Source organism: Babylonia areolata, chromosome 30 (assembly GCF_041734735.1).
Source record: "Babylonia areolata isolate BAREFJ2019XMU chromosome 30, ASM4173473v1, whole genome shotgun sequence".
Taxonomy (NCBI): Eukaryota; Metazoa; Mollusca; class Gastropoda; order Neogastropoda; family Buccinidae; genus Babylonia; species Babylonia areolata.
The window spans coordinates 25,790,489-25,802,419 of NC_134905.1; the positions used below are offsets into that span (position 1 = coordinate 25,790,489).

General features: G+C 42.4%; 1 protein-coding gene across 5 annotated transcripts in view; it reads left to right on the forward strand.

Annotated features, from left to right (window-relative positions):
- Window positions 1-11,931, forward strand: part of LOC143275288 (ubiquitin carboxyl-terminal hydrolase 9X-like) — a 74,420-nt gene that overhangs the window by 20,973 nt on the left and 41,516 nt on the right. For all 5 annotated transcript variants that reach the window (XM_076579273.1, XM_076579277.1, XM_076579275.1 and 2 more), the window contains exons 17-27: window positions 1,103-1,190; window positions 2,310-2,361; window positions 3,008-3,079; window positions 4,434-4,537; window positions 5,332-5,449; window positions 5,853-6,160; window positions 7,386-7,623; window positions 9,076-9,213; window positions 10,073-10,193; window positions 10,811-10,938; window positions 11,755-11,817. In XM_076579273.1, coding sequence (XP_076435388.1) covers window positions 1,103-1,190; window positions 2,310-2,361; window positions 3,008-3,079; window positions 4,434-4,537; window positions 5,332-5,449; window positions 5,853-6,160; window positions 7,386-7,623; window positions 9,076-9,213; window positions 10,073-10,193; window positions 10,811-10,938; window positions 11,755-11,817 — 1,430 coding nt within the window. The remainder of the gene's footprint in view (window positions 1-1,102; window positions 1,191-2,309; window positions 2,362-3,007; window positions 3,080-4,433; window positions 4,538-5,331; window positions 5,450-5,852; window positions 6,161-7,385; window positions 7,624-9,075; window positions 9,214-10,072; window positions 10,194-10,810; window positions 10,939-11,754; window positions 11,818-11,931) is intronic.

Genomic DNA, 11,931 nt, shown 5'->3' on the forward strand with positions numbered 1-11,931 from the left:
AAACCTATCTAGTAATCAACCTAAAGAAAATGCTGCACATCAGCAAAAGTTGTTATCCCAATAATCGTTAAAAAATTAATATGAATTATATATGTGTTACCACTCAAGGAGGCTCAGGAATCAATGTTTAGTGATTGATATATGTATAGTGATATAAGTTTTTAACTGGAAATATCCTATTTCACAATAAATTGGAACTGTTATGAAGTTGTTTTTAGTTTATATTCTTGACAATTGATGATAGAACATTCGTGGAACACCCAGTCAGACCTGTGTATTCAAACAGAGGAGGGTCATGTCGGATAGGCCTCAGCTTTCACCTTTCACTGACAACTTGCATGTGGGTGGTGTAACTGCATGTTTGCATGTTTTTGTCACCATAAAGTGAAACGTAATGCAGATACCTGGCAGTTTGAACTCAACTGCTAGATTTCATTATCCTGGAGATTCATATATATATATATATATATATATATATATATATATATTTACATACATATAATGTTTTGTTAATGATAAATCATGCACATCTATTTTGAGATTTAAACTGCAAAAAGAATAAGAAATCTATGGGGAGGTTCAGTTTTTAGAAAATCTGAATGCAAGAAGGTTAAACATATAGGAAAGAATCTTTTCTTAGAATGGTATTTGGTGATTGAAATAGATTCTATCAAGAGAAGATGATTTTAGTCACAATACAAGAAATGTTACATGTCAGCGGGAATGAATTTTATCAAATAAAACGTCAAAGGGGAACAGTACCAATATAACTTCAGTGCACCATAATTATGACACTGATGGAGGAAAAAACAAACGAACTATGTCAGTGCACTTTGCATTTTCATATTTAGATTTGATCAGATGATGTTGTGGCATGCGAAAATGCAGAACAAATATGTGTGTGTTTTTGTTTGGCAAGTTAAGTAGCATGAGACATGAAGACTTTTTCCTCTCTTCTTTCGTCTCTGTTATCAATTTGATCGATCATGCATCGTAATCATTCCTCTTTGGCTTCATCGCGTTATTTTTCTTTTTCTTTGTTGTTGATGCTCTGTGTTGTTGGTTCAGTGACGGCCTTTCACAAAGTTATTGGTGATTGCAGAGCACCCGACAGAGGACCCAGCCACCATTCTGCCCGACGGACGCTTCCAGCACATGCAACAGGTGCAAGAGAGGCTGCGCTTCCTCAGGTCAGGGGTCAAGGGTCAGGGTGCACTCTGCGGTGTGAGGGAGACTGCACTTGTTTTTGTTTTGGGTCGGGGTGCACTGTTGGGAAGGGGGAAGTGACACGTTTCCTGAGGTCAAGGTGCACTGTAGGGGAAGGGAGATAAGCTGTAGTCCTGAGGTCAGAGGGGAGATAACTACTTCCTAATGTTAAAACACTGGCAGGGATGTGAGGATACATTTTCTTAGGTCAGGAAGTGGGAAATACGACTTGTCCTCAGATTGTGCTTGAATATCCAGGAATGGGGGCACTTCTTCTTTAACTCTGTGAAGAGTCATTGGGGCACCTCACAGAACTGTTCACCAGATTCCTCCAGGTTTGTTGGTTGCGTGTCAAGGCCTGGATCTTTAAAGGTTTTCCTATCCTTTCTGTAAGGTTGTCAGTCCATTGTTTGTTTTTCTAGCATCCCCTGTTTCATTCCCTCAACAGTTCCTTGGAGGGTTGTTTCAGCAAGGCCATTTGCTCTCGATACATGGCCATACAAGCATAGCTTTCTTTTCTAAACTGATGTCAGCAGATCTTCACATGGTCCAGTGTGCTGCTTGATGGCTTGGCATGCTTGTTCATCGGTGTGGGGCACTTGGAGTGGCATAATTCACTTCCTCAGGTCAGGGTTCAGCGCAGGGACAGGAAGAGGAAGTCATAACATCGAATGAACTTTCTCTTTTCAGGATTGAGTGGGACCGCTTTTGTATTTTGATGTTAAGTTTATAATTATCATGGGCTTAAGCAAACTCATTCACTCATCCCTCTGTGGATGATAGTACACTTTTGCACTAATTTATATCAATAGGTTCTTATACATTAAAAAAAACCCTCAAAAACAGTGTAACTTGATAGTCATGTACACACCAATGCATCCTCATTTTATTGACAGCATGCATAGATTTGTACATGTGCGACACCATCATACTCAGCTTCAACCAGATATATTCTTGCATGAACCCATACTCACATTGATACACAAATACTCATACACACATTCACACACGCATACACACACACACACATGCACACAATCACATACACACATTCTCACACACATACTGACAGTCCTGTTGAATGAAATGTGTTGGTATTGCAGGTTTCTGTTGAAAGATGGCCAACTGTGGTTATGTGAACCACAAGCAAGAGAGGTAGGTTTGTTTTTTTGTTTCTTTATTTTGCCTTCATGAGTATTTTATTTATTATTTATTTTTAACCTTGATGCATCTTTGTGGTGTGCAAGAGTGTGTGTGTAAATGTGATGCTGTGGTGTATGTGTGCATGCATGTACATGTTATAACATTTGTTCTGTGTGATCTGCTAGTGTGTCCATGCACCATGTTTCAGTGTATTATTCCTAATGTGGGTTAGGCTTCACCGCAAAAAGAGGGCGCTAGTCAGGGATGCAAAGGGGAGGTAACCTACTTCGGGAGGTTATCGGCCGTAGCTACTTTAATTTTCTCCACATAGGCGGGATAGTAGTTTGCACAGGACAGGAATCAGACCCCTGCCGGAGTCTGCACCAGTGGGTCACGGTAAGTATGTTACGTAAACATAATTTTAGGAAGAAAATTTCCTTTCAGTTCCACATGCAGTGGAGATGAATGAAATGTGTGCTGAGGTAGACAAAAGAAAGTAAAATTTCTGTTTATGAATTTTGGGAAGAGCACTGAGATGAGTCGTAAGAATACTAAATCTAAATGGTGGTAAAATGGTGTTGGAACATAATGTACAGAAGAAAACAACTCTTTCGATCAGTGCTGGGAAGATGAAAATGTTCACCCTCTTTATTTGCAGATCTGGAGTGCTCTTGCTGAGAACGCCATCTACATTTCCGACAGAGAAGCCTGTTTCAAGTGGTTTGCCAAGGTAAGTGACCCATGCTTCGGCTGTATGATAGCGGCCCCTTTTTGTTGGCGGAACAGCCTCTCTCAGTTTGTTGTGGGGGAGAAGGTATTGATGATTGTTACACAGGTTAGGAACTGATGGTCAAAGCCATCTTGTTTTCGCTGACGCCGTGATGATTGGAAAACTAGGCTAGAGTTCTGCACAGCCATTGGCTGCTTGAAGATTTGGTAGTCTGAGTGTCAGCATGTCCATCAGTACTTTCTCTTTGGGTTTCTCAGGGTTCTGATACACTTTTCTTGAAGTTGATGTGTGCATACAAGTATTTGAAAAAGACCTTGATACGGTTTCCCTGTGTGAAGATGCAGTGTTTTTTTATTTTAATGCATGATTTGAACAGGTTAAAGCCTGCAAATATGTATGAAGATAGATATGATGAGTTATGAATGAACAGACACACTCTCCATTCTGCCCATCTTTGCGTTAACCCTTCCACTGGTTTCAGTTTCATTTTCTCAAGGAGGCGTCACTGCATTTAGACAAATCCATATATGCTACACCACATCTGCTAGGCAGATGCTTGACCAGCAGCATAACTCATCATGCTTATTTAGGCCTTGAGTGCATGCTGATATATTTGTGTAGGCCTACCTGTTAAGAGTGGATTTCTTCTTCAGATTTTGCCAGAGGACAACACTGTCATTGCCAAGGGTTCTTTTTCAGTGCGCCAAGTGCTACACACGGGACCTTGATTAATTGTCTAGATGCTGAGTTTGATTTTCCAGTCAAACTTTGGAGAAAGGGCGAGAGCTGGACTCGACCCACACCCTCATGGACCCCTGATATTGGCAGCTGAGTGTGTTCACCATTCAGCCACCTTCCTTGACGGGCGCAATAGCCGAGTGGTTAAAGCGTTGGACTTTCAATCTGAGGGTCCCGGGTTCGAATCTCGGTGATGGCGCCTGGTGGGTAAAGGGTGGAGTTTTTCCGATCTCCGGGTCAACATATGTGCAGACCTGCTTAGTGCCTGAACCCCCTTCGTGTGTATACGCAAGCAAAAGATCAAATACGCACGTTAAAGATCCTGTAATCCATGTCAGCGTTCGGTGGGTTATGGAAACAAGTACATACCCAGTGTGCACACCCGCGAAAGCGGAGTATGGCTGCATACATGGCGGGGTAAAAACGGTCATACACGTAAAAGCCCACTCATGTATATACGAGTGAACGTGGGAGTTGCGGCCCACGAACAAGAAGAAGAAGAAGAAGCCACCTTCCACCTTCTACTGGCAGATGGCACGATGACTGCAGTGTGGTGCCCAGGACTCGGTCACTGTCTGTGGGTGACCGATGATGTGTTCAGTGTGTGTGTTTGCAGTTGATGGGTGAGGAGCCAGACCTGGACCCAGACATCACACGGGACTTCTTTGAGAGCAACATCCTGCAGCTGGACGCCAGTCTCCTCACAGAAAATGGCATCACGTGGGTGGCCTTTTCTTCTTCTTCCTTTTTTGATACTATGTTTGTTTATTTGGAAAAAAGCAGCTTTTTCTGAGAGTGGTTGATAATAATGGAAAAATTGAAAACAGATGCCTCTTCCTTCTGTTTTTTTTTTTCTTTTCAGTATGATACGTATATTTATTTATCTGATGGAAAAAAGCGAGCTTTTCCTTAGAGTCATTGATAATAATGGAAAAATAGAAAACGGAAGCCACTAACATAATATGATAGGGATTTTTTATGGAGTTGTTTGATTGTATGTGACATATCCCACCTGACAGTGTGTACTATTGCTTATTTCGTATTTTCAGATCCTACACTGTAATTTGACGGTTTTCCCAGTTCGAGTAGCATCATTGGATGCTCCCTGACAGTGGTCAAATTTTAAGTGTGTTTGGTATTGCTGAAGTTATCTTCACGAGTCTGTCCAGTGTGTTCAGTGCTGTTGTAGTAACCTTTAGGGGTAGTTTCACTTTCCACTTGATTTCTGTCCAGTGTGTTCGGTGCTGTTGTTGTAACCTTTAGGAGTAGTTTCACTTTCCACTTGATTTCTGTCCAGTGTTTCGTGCGTTTTGTAACCTTTAGGATCGTTTCACTTCCTACTGATATTCTTGTCCATTGTTCGGTGCTGTTGTTGAACTTTTAGGAGTAAGTATCACTTTTTCCACTGTTCAGTCTTGTGAAGCCAAGAGCACTGAGTGTTGTGTTTACTGTTAGGTAAGACTGTGAAATAGCTGTATGTCGAGTCACACGTCACCTCTTTGTGTGTGTGTCAGGTGTTTTGAGCGGTTCTTCAAGCAAGTGAATCTGAAGGAGAACAAGCTGCAGCCCAAGCGAAGGGCAGGCTGTCTAATGGACGACATGGAGCTTATTGGTCTGGACTACTTGTGGAGGGTCAGTTACAATGCTTGGGTGTCTCTGTGTGTGTCTGTGTGTGTGTGTGTGTGGGGTGGGGGGGGGGGGGTGTTCATTCATTTAATTACACATACTTAACCGTGACCCACTAGTGCAGACTTCGGCGGGAAATGTTTTCTTGTACATAACAAGTGTCAGTGACTATATTTGTTGCTTTAGTACTATCCATAACAGAGTTTATCAAAGTAACAGGAATTATTTTCATGTACATAACAAGCGTCAGTGACTATACACCTTGCTCTGATACTGTCCACAACAAAGCCTGTACAGTTCATTTGCTTGTAACCTGTTCAGCCAGAGCAGGACATTTGTCAGGGTGTTCCCAGGGACAAGACAGGTGTGATGTGTGAAAGTTGAATCCTCCACTGTCTCCCTCGGCCAGGTGGTTCTGCTGGCTCCAGACGAGGTGGCGGACAAGGCGGTGAACCTGTTGAAGGACATCTTCACCAACCTGGGGCCGCGGCTTCAGCAGAACCAGGTGGACATCCACGAGGACTTCATCGGCTCCTGCATCGACCGGCTGAAGGCGCTGTTCGACACGGTCAGCGTGTTGGAGAAGGACAAGGACTGCACCAGCCGCCTGATGCAGGAGACCATCCGCATGGTGCGCGTCCTCAACGTGCTCAAGGAGTACGTGGCCGAGTGCGACGAGGCGTACGGGGAGGAGAGGGTTATCCTGCCCCTCAGTCGGTAAGTGAGCTCTTCCCTGGTTTGTGTGTGTGTGTGTGTGTCACTGGTGGTCTTTTCCTTGTTTTGAAGCAACCCTCCTTAACTTTTGTAATGTGTTGCTTTTAGTTTGTGAAGTGTCGCTGCCATTTTGTCAAGTGTTGCTGTGAGTTTGTAACGTGCTGCTGTTAGTTATCCGCCTCCTCAGTGTTTGAAACGTGTTGCTGTTAGTTTGTGTAACATGTCGCTGTGTCAGTTTGTAAAGTGTCGCTGTCAGTTTGTGACATGCTGCCGTTTGTAACATGTCGCTGTTCGTTTGGAATGTGTCACTGGTAGTTTGTAACATGTCACTGACAGTTTGTAAAGTGTTAAGAGTTTGTGATGTGCAGTTGTTAGTTTGCAACATGTCACTGTTGGGTTGTAACATGGCACTTTTAATTAACTCAGTCCATCAGTTGTACATTCGCTCTAAACATTTTGTGTCGTTGTGCTCTTCCTTGTTTTGAAACAACCTTCCTCAACATTTGTGACGTGTTGCTGTTAGTTTGTGTAACATGTCGCTGTAAGTTTGTGACGTGCCGCTGTGAGTTTGTAACATGTTGCTGTCAGTTTGTAAAGTGTTGTTGTCAGTTTTTGATGTGCAACTGTTAGTTTGTAACATGTCACTGTTGGGTTGTAACATGGTGCTTTTAATAAACATTGCTCAAAACATCTTTTTGTGCAGTTGTGCACTTCCTTGTTTTGAAACAACCTTCCTCAGTGTTCGTGACGTGTTGTAGTTAGTGTGTCACATGTTGTTGTCAGTTTGTAAAGTGTCACTGTCAGTTTTGTAACATGCCGCTGTTAATTTGTGACATGTTGCTGTCAGTTTTGTAACGTACTGCTGTTATTTTGTGACATCTCATTAGTTTGAAAGTGTCGTGATTTTGTGATGTGCCGTTGTTAGTTTGTAACATGTCATTGTTGGGTTGTAAGATGGTGCTTTTAATTAAGTCTTTACATCAGTTGTACAAACACCTCTCCCACATAACAGATGCAAGAACCTTTGTCACTAAAACATGCGCACACCTACAAGCATGTGTACATGTACATCCGTGAATTCAGACACCAAATGTTATTGAAACCTTGTTGGATGTATTTTCATCATTCTGTTGGAATGATGTTACAGAATTTTGTCAGACAATGTACATTATGAGCGCTCTAAGAGGCACTCTTTTGATTCTGGTCTTGGGTTCTGGTGTTTTGACAGAGCGTTTCGGGGTCGCCTGGTGACTTTGAAGATCCGATACCAAAGCCAGGGTCGTCAGGTGGATGAGTTTGAAGTGTTGTCGCACATGAATGAAACTCTGGGTTCTGTGAGACGTCAGATTCTGCACCGTGTGAAAGGCAATGTGAACTTCAAGGTGGACTTGTATGCCAACAATGAGCAGCTGGATCCCAACGATGATAAGAAGCTCATCTCTCAGATCCCTTTGAGGGATAAAATGGTGAGAGGGGTTAGTGTGTGTGTGTGTGAGAGAGAGAGAAAGAGTGAAAAGAAAGGATGGTTAAGGATCTGGAAGGGAGAGTGACATTGACTGAAGTGTATGTGTTGAATCCAGTTGTGTGTTGAAGTATGCAGGCATGCCTACCGTTACTGAAGGCCCGTATTTGTCCCGGAAAATTGGTAGAATTGAAATGGTGTCCCGGAAATACGGATGTTTGCTGCATGTCCCGGAAAATTAAAAAAATCCGACCGTAACATTTTTTCCCCTAAGTTTTGAGTGGGTACAAGTGTACCCATAGATGGCTTTCTGACCATTGCCGAAGACACTCCTTTAAGACTTACGGAAACATGGGTGCAACTCTTCCGCGGTCCTGAGACTGATCTTAGGTTTTGGTCAAAAACGGAACGTCCATTTTCTGGAAGAAAAAAGGAGGATGGTCAGCTGGGCCAAACTGAAATCGATAGTACTAATAGTGATGATATCAATTTAATGTGAAATCTGCAATAGATAAATAATACAGGTGTATATGAGGGACTTGAATCACAGCCTTGGACATGATTGCATGATGACACAAACCTTCAGGAAGGAACACTCTGAGAAGTAGCCGTTCACAAAGCCGGGGAGGAAAAGAGACGCGTATGCGTTTTGCGACATCAGTCAGATGACTGATGTACGTTTGCTGAGATGTTCCTGAAAATTTAACCCTGTCCCTGATTCTAATGTGTGTTGTCCCTGAAAAGCAAATTTGGGGGTAGGCATGCCTGAGTATGCGTAGAATCCAGCTGCTTGTTGAGCTGTGTATGTGTTGAATCCATTAGTGTGGAAGTGTGTTTGTGTTAAACTCATTTGTATGTTTGTGTCAAATCCATTTGTGTGTTCACAAATGAGTGTGTGGGTTGAATCCATCTGTGTGTTTTCAAGAGAGTGCGTGCTGAATCCATTTGTGTGTGTAAGTGTGTGTGTGTGTTGAATATATTTGTGTATTGAAGTGTCTGCTATGCGTTGAATCCATTTGTGTGTTCACAAGAGAATGTGTGTTGAATCCGATTGTGTATTGTGTGAGTGCTGAATCCATTTGTATGAAGTGTGTATGTGTTGAATCCATTTGTGTGAAGTGTGTAAGCGTTGAATCCATTGTGTATTGAAGTGTGTGGGTGTGTTGAATCCATTTGTATGTTCGAGTGTGTGTATTGAATCTAGTCATGAGTTGAAGTGTGTATGTTTTGAATCCAAATGTGTGTTCACAAGAGAGTTTGTGTGAAGAATCCATTTGTATGTTCATGATGGAATGTGTGTATGCATGCACATGTATTCCTCTGTGTGTGTTTTTGTTTGTAATGTAATCTGTAAGCAGTGTACGTATGCATGTCCTTGAGTGTTAACATATGTGTGTTTTAATAAGTATCCTGGTTGCTGATTCATGGCTTTAAGTCACAGAAATGTCCTCGACAGACGCTGAGTGCCAAGCTGGTGCCCGGGGGCAGCACGATGCCCAGCAGCCCTGACAGCAGCTCTGACAGCTCTGTGGGGTCCCCCCACAACCACTTTGAGGGACCCAATGTGGAGGCTGAAAGCTGTCTGCCTGGAGTGGTCAGTGCCCCTTATACTTTCTGTGTCTCACTGGCTGGCTGGCTGGCTGTCTCTCTCTCTCTCTCTCTCTCTCTCTCTCTCTCTCTCTCTCTGTCTCTGGGAATGGTGGGATTAGCTTTCTGATACTTCTATTGCAGTGATATTTTTGCCACTTTTGTATTATTTATTTATTTATTTGTTTGCTTATTTAAGTATTCTGTGTTGATTGGCTTTGTGATATGTTTATTTCAATCCTTTTTTTGTGTGTGTTCTCGTTTTGACTTTGTGATATGGTTTTCAGTGTTGTCGTTTTTTGAAGTATTCTCTCTCTGTTAGCTTTGTGATATGTTAATTTCAATGGTTTTTATTTTAAAGTATTCTCTTGATTCTGATGTATACTTTTCAGTGTTTTTTTGTTGTTGTTGTTGCTTTTTCCTTTTTTTTTTTTTTTTTTTACTCAGTACTGCCAGTTAGCTCCCCTGACTTTCCCCACAGACAACCCATTTGTATGGGTAAGAAATTAAAAAAAAAGAAAGAAAAAAAAAAGTTAGAATGTATGAACTGAAAACTTCCAAACTTATCAGTAACATAACCAGTTAGCTGAAGACAAAATATGAAACTTTCTCCCTTCTTATGCTGTCATACAGTGAGATGAAAGTATCCATATTTTTTGTTCGAAAATTGCACACACTGATGACTTGTAAATGATTCTTGGAAAGCGCAAAGAGTTTGAAACAGATTCAGTTCCATTAGGGGCCTTACAAGTTGCAGCTGTTTAAGGCTAAGGGCACTGATAGGGGCCTTTCGTTCGGAGTGAGTTAACATTGTGTTGCACTGATTGCTGTCCACTAACATTGTGTCACACTGACTGTTGTTACAGATCATGGCCCAGAGTGCACGCTACACAGGCTTCCTCTTCCAGCTGTCGGACCTCGGCTGTCAGCTCCAGATCCCTCGTCTGCGGGACGGGGCCCGCGCTGTGCTCAAGCTGATGCCTGCAGGTAGATTGCTCTTGCTTCTGGCTGGCTGGGAAGTTGTCTTCATCTTCAGCTTTTGTTGCTTACAGCACTGCCGAAGGCACAGGGCCTTAGGAAAGTTGTCTTGTCGCACAGGGTAGAAAGCTTATTGAGATAATGGATTGAACACACAAGTCCTGTAGAAAAGAAAGTCCAAAAAACGGGCTGTGTTCTGGTGTTGGAGTTTTGGGTGGGTTGAATTTGATCATGGTTGACAAAATAGTTTGTGTTGGGCTACTAGTGCTTGAATGCTTACCTGTTCCTTTCCGAATTTTTCGTCAGTCCGTGCAGATTTGCAACAAGTTTTTCTTCAGATGGTTTGAAACCCCTCCCCAATCGTCTGTTTTATTGGGTTTATTTTTGTTTGTTTTTTGTTTGGTTGGTTTTTTTGGGGAGTTGTTCTCAGGAAAAGTTGATTGTATGAATGAGGGATGGAACATTCTGATTTTTTTTCATTTCTCCTGATATTTTCAGACATGTTATGACCATTATCTTTTTAGGTCATCGCTCATCATTCTCCTTACGTTTTCCTTTTATCTTTCCTCAAATTACATTAATGATGTTTGTGAAGTTTTGACCAGTGGTGATGGTGTTCCTTGCAGGCAAACACACGATACAGAAACTGTGCACAGTGTGCTCCGCCGACAATCGAGGGGAGAGTACTCTGTCTCAGGGCCTGGAGGCCATGTTCTTCAACAGCTCCCCCACCCAGGTGCTCTACAATCTGGAGGTCAGTGGCCTGTAACTTGTTTTTGTTTCTGTCTCTTACTGTCCTCTCTCTCTCTCTCTCTCTGTCTCTTGCTGTCCTCTCCCTTGCCCTTATTCTGCGTTTGTGGGCTGTAACTCTCATGTTAACTTGTTTGTATGTGTTGGCTTTTTTATGAATGACCGTTTTTACCCCCCCACAATATAGGCAGCCATAGTCTGTTTTCAGTGGTGTGCATGTTGGATATCTTGTGTCCATTACTAACCAAACGCTGAAATGGATTACAGGATCTTTAACCTGTGTATTTGATCATCTGTATGTGTATATGCACATACAGTGTTCAGGCACTAGCTGGTCAGCACATATGTTGACCTGGGAGATCAGAAAAATCTCCACCTTTAACCCATGAGATGTGCTGAAACCGGGGATCAGACTCAGAAAATTCTGCTGAGAATGCAGCAGTCTAACCATTCGGCCATTGTACCCATCCCCTGTCCTTTGACCTTGTTCTCCATGTCCCTGTGTCAAAGAAGAGACATGAAATTAGGTGTCATACATTGAGCCATGTCATGCCCAGTACCTTCAGTTCATTTGTACAATCTGCAAAACTATTATGTTGAAATCTTTGAGTGAGGAGGTGGACAGGAGAAGATAGGGGTGGTGAGAGGGAGACAGATGTTAGTGTTGGGTTTTTTTGGTTTTTTTGTTGTTGGTTTGGTATATTAGCTGTGTAAGTCAAGAGTTGGTGAAAAACGCTGACACGAACCCACTTGTGAAAGAATATTGTTTATTTTTTTTATTATGATGATATTATTAGCTTTATGCATGTATGTTGTTCAGGTGTGTTACTGCCTACTGATGCCGGCTATTGACCCGCTGGCTGAGGAGACGTTTGAATTTCAGGTGAGTGTTGAGCCGAGGAGAACGTGAGGGAGTGTTGAAGCCTGCATTGTAGTCGTTGATAACAAGGGGAGGGCTGGTCTAAGTAAAGAAAACTGGTTGATATGTTTTGGAAAG